The sequence below is a fragment of the Gasterosteus aculeatus genome, chromosome 13, assembly GCF_964276395.1.
Source record: "Gasterosteus aculeatus chromosome 13, fGasAcu3.hap1.1, whole genome shotgun sequence".
Classification (NCBI taxonomy): domain Eukaryota; kingdom Metazoa; phylum Chordata; class Actinopteri; order Perciformes; family Gasterosteidae; genus Gasterosteus; species Gasterosteus aculeatus.
Window position 1 is genome coordinate 9137724 of NC_135701.1, and position 15360 is coordinate 9153083.

The 15360-nt window shown below is 42.6% G+C and overlaps 2 protein-coding genes across 4 annotated transcripts; one reads left to right on the forward strand and one right to left on the reverse strand.

Moving 5' to 3' along the window:
- Window positions 1-130: 130 nt before the first annotated feature.
- Window positions 131-7923, forward strand: naa35 (N-alpha-acetyltransferase 35, NatC auxiliary subunit). Of its 2 annotated transcripts, none has more exons than XM_040194751.2 (23): window positions 131-270; window positions 1242-1370; window positions 1480-1513; window positions 1658-1772; window positions 1940-2014; window positions 2443-2610; window positions 2751-2817; window positions 2924-2967; window positions 3061-3111; window positions 3484-3567; window positions 3696-3810; window positions 4325-4503; window positions 4688-4747; window positions 4906-5012; window positions 5272-5338; window positions 5494-5592; window positions 5805-5983; window positions 6082-6218; window positions 6302-6369; window positions 6451-6591; window positions 6753-6875; window positions 7259-7339; window positions 7465-7923. In XM_040194751.2, the coding sequence occupies exons 2-23, from the start codon at window positions 1250-1252 to the stop codon at window positions 7522-7524; spliced, it is 2175 nt and encodes a 724-aa protein (XP_040050685.1). In that variant the 5' UTR covers window positions 131-270; window positions 1242-1249; the 3' UTR covers window positions 7525-7923. The 2 variants fall into 2 exon arrangements, with proteins under 2 accessions (XP_040050685.1, XP_040050686.1); XM_040194752.2 differs by having other exon boundaries at window positions 135-270; window positions 1245-1370.
- A 619-nt stretch (window positions 7924-8542) lies between these two features.
- Window positions 8543-15057, reverse strand: golm1 (golgi membrane protein 1). 2 transcript variants are annotated; one of them, XM_040194753.2, is made up of 11 exons: window positions 14738-15057; window positions 13473-13607; window positions 13166-13345; window positions 12971-13025; window positions 12770-12872; window positions 12454-12577; window positions 11977-12130; window positions 11572-11814; window positions 11306-11485; window positions 11008-11106; window positions 8543-10561 (listed from the first exon to the last, which is right to left on the reverse strand). In XM_040194753.2, exons 2-10 carry the CDS (start codon window positions 13599-13601, stop codon window positions 11009-11011), a joined length of 1266 nt encoding a protein of 421 aa, XP_040050687.2. In that variant the 5' UTR covers window positions 13602-13607; window positions 14738-15057; the 3' UTR covers window positions 8543-10561; window position 11008. The 2 variants fall into 2 exon arrangements, with proteins under 2 accessions (XP_040050687.2, XP_040050688.2); XM_040194754.2 differs by having other exon boundaries at window positions 14974-15054.
- Between the last annotated feature and the right edge of the window lie 303 nt (window positions 15058-15360).

The following is a 15360-nucleotide window of genomic DNA, read 5'->3' on the forward strand; positions in this document are numbered from 1 at the left end:
GTTGTTAGGAGTTAGGAGGAGAAGGAAATGTCACCTTATGGGCCAAATGCCTCATTACCTTTACCGATATATACATTGTGTGTGTGGTGTTGTACTAAGACTGGGTGGGTTTTAAGCTATGAATGTTCATTGAGGGCTTGAGCTCCATCGTGACGTATGAGGACTACATTTCCCTTGTTGACGCAGACCTATGACGTCGATTCTGTGCGCCGAGTTTCACAGTCGTTCAAGAGACCTTTATTAGCTACATGGTTAATACATCACATTAAGGTACGTGCACATTTAAAAGGAAAACGTGGATTAATAATAGCAGTGGCAGTTTTGTTTAGACGATACTCAAGCTTTGCTGGTAGGAAACGTCCACTATGGGCAACATTAGCTTGCTAGCATACGGTATTACAAGCTACTTTTACGTTGGTGATAGTTAGCAGACATGTCCCGTGTCTCTTAACGTTACGTCTTTTGATACCGTGCATAAGTAACCTGAAATTAATTTTTGTAACGTAGGTTGGATTTTTAAACGTCACAGATTTAGATTAGTCGTTACCCATATGTACATGATGGAGCCAAAGTAGGTCAATACGCTGACACGCTGGGTAACGTTTGTCATGTTAGCTACATTGATTTAGTTGTTTTCTTCTCTCAACCCTGACTGAGGGGAATCCATCACTATATTTATTTGATCTTTTGATCAGATTGAATCAACTTCAGTGTGTCCATGAGACACACAAATCACGGCTGCCACTGTTGCCTCTATTCTCATTAAAACATCCATAGAAATCTACTTCCACATTTCTTATAAATGTGCTTAACTATTCCATAATTAATCATTCAGATACAAGAGTGTTTCTCTATCAAACTCCCATCACAGCACTGACATAAAAGGCTGAGACTTTCCAGTGCGCTCAGGCGTAACATTTACTCCTTTTTAGGTACTAATTCAAAAGCCAGTTCAGAGTTTGATGTTAATCCTCTTCCTTTGCCTGAAATAATAACCTTACGTTCACCTCCACAGAGGTCGATGTTCTTAAGAACACACCATAACGTATAGGTTGACAATGGGAGGTCCATGCGCTTGAACAGTGACTTTCAGTGAATGTTGTGTTGACGCGATCTGCTTTGCAGTCGCACGCCAAATCTCCCCCCCCCCCCCCCCGGTTGAATGGATTCTTGTGACTTACGTCTTACGTTTTGTAACATTTTCAACAATTTCTCCTTTTTCACTTGGTGTTTCTCTTCAGCAGACACCATGGTGATGAAGTCGGCAGTTGATGAAGATGATGCTGGCTGGGGACTGGGCATCCCAGAAAAGATGAAGAACAATGCCAACTGGGTTGATATCACGCATGAATTTAAGGGTGCATGCAAAGGTACAGGCTGTGCACGTGGCTGCGCGTGTGGGTCCTATGTGTGCAGTTACAAAAGTACTGATGTGTTCCTTCTTTTCTCTTTCCTTGTCCTCGTCCTTGATTCATGCAGAGCTGAACCTTGGAGAGTTGCTTCATGACAAACTGTGAGTAGAACGAAGGGGACAAAAAAATATGTGTCCGGATTTAGCAATAGAGGTATCTGCATCTGCTATTCGATCAGTTGGATTTGTTGAACCTTAATAAAGGCGCATACAACTCCGACATCAATCGTTCTGCTGTGTTGGCAGGTTTGGCCTATTTGAGGCCATGTCCGCCATAGAGATGATGGATCCTAAGATGGATGCAGGAATGATTGGAAACCAGGTCAACCGGAAAGTACTCAACTTTGAACAAGCTATCAAGGTACAGTAGCGCTGCCGTACAATGAAAATAGTCAATTCTTTGGAGTTGAGGCTCTGCCTACTTTCCTTAATTTAAATGTACAACTCTGAGTGCATTTACTTTTTGTTGTGTGTATATATAACATATGTGAAATGAACTACATCATTTGTATTACCTTATTGTTTTAGGAAGGTGCCATTAAAGTGAAAGACCTTAGTCTTCCTGAACTAATTGGGATCATAGACACAAGTTTCTGCTGTTTGGTGAGTTATCACTTTCTTATACTGTAAATGTTTTGTGAGCGCTACGAATACAGAGGTTTGCATTTTAGTGGCATATTTTCTCTTCTCAGTAGGCCCCCTCCATAGTGAAATGATTAAACAGTGGGGAGTTATTCTTTTGCTAAAGATCACTGGTCAAAGATTTTCTGCAATGTCTTTAATTTGGAGAGAAGTGCAGACAGACAGGTCTCTTGCAAAGCAAGTCACAGACGATTTGAGATGTTTTTCATTTTACAAGAAATTTTAAAAAATGTACATTATAGGTTATAAATGGCTTGCCAACATGTAATGTAAATGTAACTATTTTTAAATTAACTAACAATACAAAATATAAAAAAGTATTAACGGTGTTCCCATTGAATTTTATAACAACTCAACAGTCACATTTGTGTCTTTGTGTTTATTCCTAGATCACATGGCTGGAGGGCCACTCCTTGGCGCAGACTGTGTTTACCTGTCTGTACGTCCATAACCCCGACCTGATTGAAGAGCCAGCACTTAAAGCCTTTGCTCTGGGCATCCTGAAGGTGTGTGACATCGCCCGAGAGAAAGTGAACAAGGCTGCTGTGTTCGAGGAGGTAAGCAACTTGGTGTTTCTGCTCTACCTACCGGCATTTAATGTAAATAATTATTTTAGTTGAAACTACAATTGGCCGTTCATGACTCAGGGTCCTGTGTACATGTGGAAATGCTGATTTTCTGCATATTTTGCCTGTAGGAGGATTTCCAGGCCATGACCTACGGCTTCAAGATGGCCAATAACGTCACAGACCTGCGGGTGACCGGTACAGTATTGTGATAAATCATTGAGAATGTACTGACCACATGCTGAGTAATACTGTTGCCTCAGAGAAACAAAGCTGAGGTAATCTCATTTGGTCTCCCTACCAGGAATGCTGAAAGACGTGGAGGATGAGTTACAGAGGAAAGTTAAGGTATTTGTTCTTTGTTGAAGCCAAAGTCTTTAAATACAACCCGGCTCATAGGAAGGCAGAGAATAAAACTGATTTTCTCGGCCACTTCCTCAGAGCACGCGGATTCGACAGGGAGAGCAGCGAGACCCGGAGGTGGAGCTGGAGGTACGTCGGTTCATTCCTCCTTGTTGATGGAGTTTTGTTAGAGGCATGTTAGCATTTAGATCATCTGAGATAAAAAAAGCACTAGTTGCTTCTAATGAATGTGATACCGTTTCAACAACAAAATACACCTCAAAGAAGACCATCAGTGGTTTTTATTAACTTAGTGAGAATTCTAATCTCTGGCGCCTCTAGCCTTTCTAACTCTAATATTACAGGAATGATAACAATGGAGGAAAGAAGAAATATGCCCAAAAATGGGCCTTGTCTGGTTTGTTCATTATTTATTGTGCTTTGTATCGGGCTTGAAAGAAAATGTAATATTAGCTTTGCAGTTACACATGATCCTGAAATGTCTCGTACTTATTTTCCCAGCATCAGCAGTTTCTGGCACTTTTCAACAGAATCAAGTTCACACGCCTTCTTCTGACTGCCCTGATCACCTTCACCAAGAAAGAGGTAGAGGATGCACACAGAATGGGCCAATGGGAGTAATGAGATGACAACTACCACGTGCATTGAAAAATGTTCTTCTGCTTACAACGAGCGGCGAAGAGGTTTGTGCTAATGATAATTCTCTTTATCAGACCAGCTCGGTGGGCGAGGCCCAGAAGCTCGTGGTTCAGGCTGCTGACCTCTTATCAGCAATTCAAAGCAGCATTCAGCACGGCATCCAGTCCCAGAATGACACCACTAAAGGAGGTAACGTACACACTCTCAGAAACTCACAAACTGGGTTTAGCATTCAGGTTTTTGAATGCACTTTACTCGTGCCCATGCAATACATGTTATATTCCTAAAAACGCCTCAAAAACAAAAACCAATAACAACAAAGGCTGATGGCTAAGTCATTTTCCACTGTTTGTAATGCTCATTTTCACTTCAGCTCATAAATGTTGCCCTGCATCATTTTCTCTTGTGTGGCACTGAGCTTGTTAAACTTTGAATAGATGAGAAGGAAGTGAGATGGCTCAATCCGTAGCTGCTTCATTCAGCAGCTCTGGAAAAAAAAAATGTGTTGTATTCTTTTTTCTTAGCACTTGCTAGAGTGCATTTAAGAAAATCTATTGGCAGAAATGAATCCTAGTCTTAATCAAAGTCTGTACACGGCTATAACAAGTCTGTGGAAGGTGCTTTAGCCGCCTCACAGGGAAGAGGACTTGATGCCTGACCTCTGTTAACCTTTTGTGTTCTTCCTTTCCTGTTAATGCGGCAGACCACCCCATCATGATGGGCTTTGAGCCCCTGGTAAACCAGAGACTGCTGCCCCCGACCTTTCCTCGCTACGCCAAGATCATCAAGAGGGAGGACATGGTGGCTTACTTCAGCAAACTTATAGAACGCGTCAAGACGGTCTGTGACGTGATCAACACCACCAACCTGCACGGCATACTGGTAAACGCATTCCCACATCTTACCTAACCAGTAACCTTCAACAACTTCTGCCCTCGTCTGTGTTTGTTGGATTGCATACTTCCTATCAGACATTTATTTAGGTGGTCATCACCCCGCACATACACGTGTGTTCTACAACATGAACAGGTACATGCGTCTGATGCTTATGTGTTTTATTTTTCAGGACTTCTTCTGTGAGTTCAGCGAGCAGTCTCCCTGTGTGCTCTCCAGATCTCTACTCCAGGTGAGCTCGTCACACCATTTTGATTTAGCTTTTTCTCCTCTTGACGCCTACAGCCTATAGGCGGTAACAACGAATGAACCGACTTTAGGCAATCTCGTAAGCGTGTCAGTTTAACATCAGCTGTACAAGAATTCAAGGGATTGTTTTCCCAAATCCAGACAACGTTCCTGATCGATAATAAGAAGGTGTTTGGGACCCACCTGATGCAGGACATGATTAAAGATGCCCTGAGATACTTTGTCAGCCCACCGGTCCTCTCCTACAAGTAAGTCTCTCCACAAACCCCAAACAAGAGACTCCTTTAAATGCTCTTCACTTTTTCAAATTGATTGATTGAATTGATTTAAAGGGTGTGTTTTTGCAGTGTGTGTGTGTGCGCAACTATGAGACGCAGACTCTCTTGAGTGAGCTCATTGTGTCTCGATGAGCCGTGTCCAGCTCATTCTGTGTGTGTGTGTGTGTGTGTGTGTGTGTGTGTGTGTGTGTGTGTGTGTGTGTGTGTGCGCGCGCTTCTGTCTCTTCAGGTGTTGTCTTCTCAACAACCACCAGGCAAAGGATTACATTGACTCCTTTGTTACGCACTGCTCCAGGGTACGTTACCTTTACTGCTCAAAGTTAAAGTCTCAAGCTTTAATATTCCTTCCATAAGAGAGTTTAATGAGAGCCGTGGCATCAAGCGATATTTAATGGTGACAGGACATATTTAATATTTATTTATCTTTGTGTCTTGTCAATTCTTCCTGCAGCCATTCTGCAGTCTGATCCAGATCCACGGACACAACCGAGCTCGCCAGAGAGACAAGCTGGGTCACATTCTTGAAGAGTTTGCCACACTGCAGGACGAGGTGAAGCTGCACAGCACAGCTGTTTCCACCGTCATATTGCTCTGTTCTTTTTTTCTTTTTTACAATTAAAATAAATAAATAAATAAAAGATCACTGTTTTTGCATTTTTGCCCCAGATGCGTTAGGCTGAGGTATGACGCCTGCTCCGAGAGGACATGTGTTGTTTTATAATTCATAAGCCCACTGCTAAATGGTTCTTTGGTTCTCTGCAGGCAGAGAAGGTTGACGCAGCCCTGCATAGTTTGCTGATGAAATTTGAGCCCCAGCGACAACATCTAGCCTGTCTCGGCACCTGGATCCTCTACCACAACCTGAGGATCATGATCCAATACCTGCTGAGCGGCTTTGAACTAGAGCTGTACAGCATGCATGAGTACTACTACATCTACTGGTGAGTAGTGCGCGCACACACACACACACACAATCTGTTGTTAACTCTGTGTGCACAGCTGCACTTTTAATCATCACCTGTTTTTTCTCCGCCCACAGGTACCTGTCCGAGTTCCTCTACGCGTGGCTGATGTCCACCCTGAGCAGAGCCGACTCCTCCCAGATGGCAGAGGAGCGGATCATGGAGGAGCAGGTGAAAGGACGCAGCAGCAAAAAGACCAAGAAGAAGAAAAAAGGTGCGCTGCGTGGTCGCCTCCGAGGCTGAATGTGGAGGTGAGTAGTTGCTCGTCCTAATAGTGATTCTGGGTTTTACCTGCAGTTCGGCCTCTCAGCAAGGAGATCACTATGAGCCAAGCGTACCAGAACATGTGTGCTGGCATGTACAAGGTACGGAGCTACTTTTGACCCCGCTCCTCTCCTATTGGGCGCTCACTGCTGTGGTCTCAACCCCCGCGTGTCTCTCCTCAGACTATGGTCGCTCTGGATATGGACGGGAAGGTGCGTAAGCCTCAGTTCGAGTTGGACAGCGAGCAGGTTCGCTACGAGCATCGCTTCGCCCCCTTCAACAGCGTGGTGACCCCGCCACCTGTGCACTACATCCAGTTCAAGGTACTGCCATTATTTTTGTGCTTTCTCCAACTGTCTTTTTATTTGCCGGCCTTTTCCTTATCTCATTCCCTTCTCCTTTCCATTTCAAAATAGTTTCCTTTTTTTGCCCTTTTGTTGGCTTTCCCCGCCCTCTCTAACTTTGCCCTTTTTGCCCTCTGCAGGAGATGTCCGATCTAAAGAAGTACAATCCCCCACCCGGCTCCGCTGACCTGTACATGGCCGCCAGCAAACACTTCCAGCAGGCGAAGGTCATCCTAGAAAATGTACCTACCCTAGATCCTGAGGTAAGGACAGCTCTTCCTACTGTGAAGGGAAATGTTGTATATTTTTCTATTTCCTTTTTCTCCAGCTTGAAAAATCTACTCTTGAAAATATTTTGTCATCTAGACCAGTGGTCCCCAACCACCGGTCCGTGGGCCGTTATTCCCCACGCGTCACCAGGCGTTGACATGAAAACGGTCCGTGAGGTAAAAAAGGTTGGGGACCACTGATAGCAACTAGACCGTTGCTACTTTTTGGTAAATCAGTTAAAATGTCATAATTCAAAACCATAGCCTCATTTTTTTGGGTCAATGTTTTCTCTGTCTGACCTTATTTAAATGGTTTGTTTGTACTCTAGTTTTGACCTTTTCTCAACTATGAATATCATTTTAATGACTAATAACAGGTGAACCGTATACTGAAGGTGGCCAAACCCAACATCGTAGTCACAAAGCTCCTCGCCGGAGGCCACAAGAAGGACACCAAGGTAACACGATTAAAACATGGCTCAGCGCCATTCGATGACCATGATTTTATGGGTTTATGTTTAACTTAGTTAACGCACCATGTTGGCAACATTCTTGACTGAATGAATTTTCCTGCATCCCGTAGGTGCTCCCGGAGTTTGACTTCTCCGCTCACAAGTACTTTCCTGTGGTCAAGATAATCTGATTATTACGTCATCACGAACGCCGCCATCAGCGAAAACCACACCCTCAAGTGTGCAGTGACCCTCACGCGCTCTGCATCCGAACTGTGTGTGTGTGTGTGAGATACAGCTAACTGTTGTGTAAAGGAGTGTTTGATACACCTGTTTGTTTTTTTTCACCCGGACCGGGAGACAAAATCGAACCAGAGAACTCTCACCTGAACCTAAATGACTGCCAATGTCCACATCTGGATCTGTGAAAATCTGTGTTCATCTGCGTGTGTGTACGTGTGTGTGTTTTTGTGTTCATCACGAGGTGCTTTTGCTTTGTTAAGGTTTTAAAAGAAGAGCTTGCATATCATTCAATCGTATAAAACCTTTGTATGTATTTATGTGCTTATTTGAATGAAAATTTAAATCTTGGGAAGACTACAGTATCTTGTTTGACTTTCATCTGCATCTGTCAATTGTGAAACCTAAGCAGGACAATCTGCAGAGAAGTACCTCACAGTGTGAATTATCTTCTTAGTGCACAGCGATGTTGCAACACAGCGATGATATCCAAAATACACAATCAACAGCAGTGATACTTTTCGGGTCAAAAGGCAGTTTCTTCCTCAAACCAAATTTCCACTTCACCAGCAACCGCCACACACACATACTTCTCTTTACTTATTCTGTCCTTTTTAATGACTTAATCCAAGTGTAACTCGGTCAGTAAAAGTGTCTCCCAGTCTTTTATGACATGTAGATTAGCGTAACGTAGACGTAACATTGGTATCCAGTATATTCACATTATCAAGAGCAACATCCGCATTCACACAGTCTTTTCTTTCTGGCCACCTGAAGAATAGAAGTCCAGTATTCACTCTGCTCTGATTCAGAGTGCACCAACTCCTCTGGAATACATCAGTCTCTTTCGGTGCTAAAGGTTCACAAGCATCTTGTCTGTATCTTTTGAATTGGTATAACATTCATCGTGTGATGGTTTTATCACACATGCTGGTTACATCAACAATAAATCGCACATGAAACCATTACTTGATAGTGGTAATAAAACGTGTTTTATTCTCTATCATCAACAAAACCTACAATCATTTAATTTTACATATTTGCTCCACAGTGTAGAATAAAATCAAAATGAAGTTAATCGGATTTATAAATATCAAAAAACTATGGTACACGGACACATGAAAAGTTAACCCTTACATAAAATGACAATAGAAATCTACAACCACATTTGTCCTGACAGATTTACCAAAGAGGAGACAAAAAAGCAGACAAGACACTTTAACATTAAAGACTTTGAGCTTTGTAAGTTAAAACAAAAGTGCTGATGTGCAACAGGGTTTCCATTAGTCATCAGCACTCCAATCCTGTGTTTGTATCGTTTCTTTAGAAACATAATGGCTATGACCCAAAAAAGAATTAATTGATATTACATATTACAACAAACAAAAATAAGTAAAACAAAATTGACACAACTTCAGGTGTGACATTATCATTGGAATTTGAGATGTTACGGACGCTTGCTGGAAAATGTTTGTAATCTTAAAGCACCTTTTTAATCTGATAACTCTTTGTGGGGTTCAAGGGTTCAAGCACTCAACAATGTTCAATATATATTCTGTATTTGCATCTTGAAGCTAAAATGTCATTAATAAAATGAACCCAAAGTAAGATTATTTTCAATTGTGAAACAAAGCGGTTAAGCAGCTTCTGCCTCAGCTTTTGACCGGTGGTGGTAAAGAAGTTGTAACAAGTACACGATCCAGGGATAAACTGTTGATGATATGTCAAAGCATTATGGAAATAACAACCAAAGCATGTACCACGCCTCCACAATCCACCTCCAGTGTATGGAAGCAGCTGACCGGAGGTGTACACACAATCCATAAGGCATAATAAATGAGATGTTTGATTAACTAGCATCCTTGAGGAGATCCAAACTATTCCTCTCATTATAATCTACAACTGTTCTAATCTTTTACTGTTCTACATTCAACATTGTAAAAAAAGCTACTAAACCAGTAAAATGCCCACTAAATCCAACAAAGTGACGCTTCAGAAAAATTTCTCATGGATCGACATTATATATATATATATATATATATATATCATATAATTCGGAAAGGAAACTACTCTTGTTTGATGGCATGTCTATGAAGCTCAACTTTAGTTTTCACAGCATTTATGGCTAGATAGAATTCAAAAGAAGCTTCTGTTTTCATTTCATTCTGTTTGACGGGGTTTAGTGTGGCTGTTACGGTTTAGATGACACGGTTGGACAGCTTACAAAATAGTTTCCGCACAACGCCTGTTGCTGAAGCCCTTACAAACATGGACGCCGGGTGAAAGTCAGTGTCCTTTCTATGAGCGACTGTGTGCAGGAGGAACTGAAGGCGTTGCTTAGATACCGTTGAGCCTGTAATGCAGTTCTTTCATTGGGAGCCCTTATTACAGCAATACAAACCAAAAAGCCTCACTTATATTTCATAATTCAAGATAGTCTTCGATAAACAACACATCTAGTCACATGATCAAAACCAACTGATTGTTAGCATGTTGACATGTTCATTTTTGTGAGCCAACTGGTGTCAAGTCTTGAGATGCTTGAAGTATGTGATGGTAATTAAACAGCTAATAATATTAGATTTTTAATTATAAAACCTAAACATACTAAATGAGTGTGAGCACAGTCACCACCACAAAAGCACTGTGGGGGTTAATGTACACAGTGAAATGTATTTCAATGAACAACGTGAATGTTCACGGTTGGCTCACATTTGCATATTTCAGTCTTTTTTTTTGGTGGCCCTTTCAGACAATTGTGAGATGAACACGGAGCAGTAACTATTCTTGCTCTAATACAGAGAACATTCAATCAAATCCAATGCACGGAAATCAATAAAGATTATAAATGTATTTCCAGGAGGTAAACTTCTGGAATCAAATGTAACAAGTCTTAACATCTGGGTTCACGGTGTTTGGAGGGCTGCATTGACCTGAAGTTGTGCTTCCTCATGTGGTAAGCAGGCTCCTTGTCCACCTCAGCAGGCCCTGCATGAAAAAACAAATGTATGTTAATACACAAGCATACTTGTGTTTATATTTTATATTAATATAGCTGCAGAGTGTCTACAGCAAGCTAACAATAGAACTGGCAAAATATCGAATGAACTCTTTCTGTTTGTGCCAACAAAACTTAACCGATGCCGAAAAGTATAAGCTGCAATATGGATATAGTCAGCTGGACTGGAAAATATGAAACCAGATTATTTACTGATAACAGTTAAATCTTGTACTCGCTTTATGGACATCGGGTTGATCTTTGCACAAACAAATCTCGCAGAAAGTTTGTACCTACATAGCAGGAGCCCACGATGATTGCTGAACAAGTGTAGATCTACTCGGAGATCAGATTGATACTTCAGTTCTTTGCAATTACAGTGTGTCGAGTCTGTGTTTTATTAACCGTCAACCGTGTAAACAACACAGTGTTGTACCTTAGATTTGAGCCAGCTCAGCTTGTTTGTCGGCTTCAAACTCGCCTTCGTTGTCATCGTCTCCGTTATAGTCAGCCAGCTCCTCCTCCATGTCCTTGTCTGTCAGAAAGTACCACGTGGTAATCAACACAAAATACATACAGATGCCTTTTCAGCACAGCGGATCTATTCATTCATCTTTATCAGTAAATAACTTTCCCACACTCTTAGTCTTCATAAACCCAGAATTGACTGAGGATGAACTCACTCTAGGCCCACACACACATGGTCTGTTTTTATTCTATTGAAACACAAGTACCTATAGTTTCAGTGTGTTTACGCTGCTGCTGCTGTTGTTGTTGTTTCTCCAAATCAACGTCACTCAAATCAACTTCCTCGTCGGCATCATATTCTTCCGGCTCCAATAGTTTCTGACCAATAGGACTCTCAGCTGCCCTCTCCCGGCCAATCAGCAGGCCGTCCAGCCCCGGGTCTGCCTCTGAAGACATGACGCAATTGTTTTTTGTGTCCAACAAAATATGTTACCTCTTCACTGGGAATGCTTCAGTGAAACGGGTCCTCTACCTTCTGTCCGAGCGCCCTCCTCGTGAGCATCCATCACTTGCAGCTCTCTATCCTCGGTCAGGTTATTCTTCAACGGCTCCCTGGTGTCGGTCTCGGTCTCTGTCTCGGTCTCCTCCTCCTCTGTTTTGACAGCTTGCTCTGGTGCTAGCAAAAAGTCCTGCTGGACTGCAGCAGCTGAGGGAGCAGACTGGGACTCTACCTTGGAGAGGTCCTGCAGAGGCAGGTCTACCTGGGCATCGGGGCCTGGTAAATAAGAGGGCAGGAAGCGAGCGCAGTGTGAGGGTGCACGCTCGTTACAGTAGATACATTGGTTGCACACTACGGCCTCGTACATATACTTGGATATCAGTGTTGTTACGTGCTTTTAAGCAGCGTCTAAGCAGCCAGGACACCCCTATCTGTCACCTTTGTTTACGATGATCTCATTGGTCAGTAGTTCAGGTGGATCACTTCCTTTGGGCTGAGAGAGGCTGGGCATTTGGCTCACAACAGTTACTGTTTTAGCCGCATCAACCTCAGTCATTACTGTTTTGCCCTCTTTAGTTGTTCCAGCTGTTTCCTGCGGGGCAGTAAAAAAAAACAACATACATCACATTACGTTGTCATCAAAGCGTAAAAGGGAAGAAAAGGAAACGTGATGCTTTTAAATGTATTTATTTTTGCATTAAAATCTACTTATCTCCATTTGCATTAAAACTACAGAGAATCACAGGCCGCGTTAAGAATAATTGCCAGGCCTGATGAGTTGCTGTTTTTCTGAATGAAAAATTCGTGCAATGTTGTGCATATGACACGTGGCGTTCCCAGAGTCCGACTGCCAATACTTATTTATTATACATGGTTTACATTATTCCACTTGGTACAAGTAGGAAGGCAACATACCTGTGGGGAGAGAACCGAGGCTAAAGTGAGCTTATCCATTTTCTTCTGAACTTCAAGTTTAGCAGCAGCCAGTCTCTCATCACACAACTCCTTCTGAGCCAGGACCTGGGACTGACAATGGGTCCTACACACGTGTAGAAAAAAGCAGACGCAACCACGTGCCTACTTGTTAACCAGGAATGACCGATGCACAAATTCACTGTATTGAGGCAATTACTAAAGCTGAGCTAAGCTGAGGTTGCAGATGATTTACTAGAGGGCTGCGACATACATTTACCTGTATTGTTAGAATTGTTTCAAGGAATCTTTTACTTACATGTCGTAGGTGAGTTTGTTGGTGAGGGTTTTGATGTTGCCATGGCAACTCTGTAGCTCCTTCTGAAGCTTTCCCAGGTCATCATTTACCTGATTAAACTGACCTACAGAACATACACAAAAAACACATTTAAAAAACACGTGTGAGTTATGATTTGAACAAACAGAGAAACATTTTTGAGGGGCAGTAGTTTGGAGTTGCCTTTGAGTTCCTGGATCTTTTTGGTGGTGGAGGAGACGTTCTGCTGCAGTGTGCCCTTGTAATAAAAAAAGCAATCGATATTCACAGTTGCTAAACAGTTATTGTCAATTTACAGTGGAATGTATGTGTCGGTAGTTTTTAAACAATATATGAAGAAAAAGATGTTCCCCCGGTGTCGTCACTCTGTGTGCGCACCTTCTCTTGGCTGCAGGTGTTCTGAGATCCTTCTAGCTGTCTCTTATAGAGGCTTTCTATGTGGCTGATCTGTTCCTTCTGTCTCAGGATCTCTTCTTGGAATTCATTCTTCTTCAACTCTGTTGCTCCTCGCTCTGCTGCTCCACGTCGCACTTGGCCTTCCAACTCATACAGCTTAGTCTGTGTGACACGCGCAAGACAAAAGGTAACGGCACGGGTGGAAGTAAGTTGCACTGTAAGCTACGGTTGGAAAACCCCTCAAAACACACACACACACACACTCACAGAAACATAGAAATGAGCCTACTTGTAGCTCCAGGTTGCGGGAGCTCGACACCCAGTAGTTGAAGCCCAGGACCAGGATACAGGCAATAAGAGCGCCAATCATTAGAGGGGGGGACCTTCCTCCACGACGACCGTTTACCAGACCACCCATAGCTGTCTGCAAGCAGCACACACAGAAACCAGTCAGAGCACTTTCCAGGAATTGTGTAATTACATGTTTAAAACAAGTCATTTCTGGTGATGGAATTGCATCTACTATTTGAAGATGGTCGGCCGATATGAGGCTGGATGTTGCTGATGGCGAAAAGGCAAAGGTCATTAAGGAGTCTCCTGGTTGCTGTTACACATGAACAAACCTCACCGGCGACCCTGCAGGCAGGAGTGAGGGGGCTTGTATCCAGATAATGTTTCCCCACCAACTATTTTCATGTCAGCGGAAACAAATTATAGGCTATGTAATATATTACGTTCAGCAATTACGATACTAGAACTTGTTTCAAAAATATTAATGACACACACCTGCATGTTGTATTAATTAATATGCCAGTTTGCTCTTATCTGATAGATACTGGGAAAGCACACAGTGACAGGATATTCCCAGTGGCTCACTGGGGCTGAAATACAACAAGTGCAAACATAGACAGGTACCAGGTGGAAAGAGGCGTTATGAATAATCTAATCTACTTCCGTGCTTAGTAACACAATGCAGTAGTGTATCATAGATCACAATATATAACCGACGCAATAGAAATAAGCACGAGACAAAGCCCATAAACCAATGCTGCAGGTAGTGATCCATCACGTACAATCACTTGTGTTATGACCGAGAAACAAACGATGTCCGGTAGCTACTGAGCTCCCTGCCGGTGTTTACATTAGAAGGGGGGGGTGGGTGGCACAAGGAAGTCACCCTCAGCTGAAGAGGATCTACAAGCACCGCAGTGTAAATAAAGAGTATGCTACCAAATCACAGCGCAGGCCTGCCGAGAGGTTAAAGCGCGGGTTTAGTACCCAGACTGAGCTCCAGCTTGTGACATGTGAACAGCTGAGATCAGCCCACAAGGGACATCGAGGTCAGAAAGGAGCTAGCTAGACGTGGGTTAAGAGTTCACACGAGATGAACGGTTTCTAGTCAAATGTATGATTACAAATGAATAACAAAAGAAATACAAAACAACGGAGAAGGTAAACAATAACAAAACTAACATTGAGCGTAATCGGTTTACTGTTTCAAGTAAAAAGCAACAAGCGTTGCAGGATAGCGCGAGCGCGTTAGCATAACGTTACCTCGTCCCCAGTTGACGTTAGCTTGAGTTGGGTTAGCGGTTAGCTAACACGAGAGAACAAGAATCGACTTGATACCCGAACGAATCAAGATTTGCAACGCATTAATTAAATGTCGAGCGCAGTATATTGAGTTGGTTCTCAGAAATATATGAGACAATCTGCCAGCGCGTCTCCGGCAATTATCTGCGCGATACCGCTCGCCAGTTAACGTTAGCTCGTATCCACTATTGCCATACCAACAGCGATGAGCCTAGCAACGTCCGGGGACTGCCCGGTGCGGCCTTTACTTGCTGTAGGAGAGGAGCATCTTAGACACTTTCCCTGGTACAATACCCTAAACAATAATTGTATTCCAATGCCTTTAATATGAAAAAGGGGCATAGGTTGGATTGACTTCCGGAGTTAAAATAATAGTATGGCGTTCCCCTCTTGCAGTAAATCTTTTGAATATTTAACTTGTCGACTTTTGATCACAGTATTATAATTTGCGAAGTGCTTTAGAATGCAGCACTGTTACTCGTACTGTTCGGGATAACCACGTAGAATCATATTGAAATGAAAATTAAATCAACAATCAAAAGCACAACAAATATTCAAACACTGTTTTGTTTATTCAGTCTTAC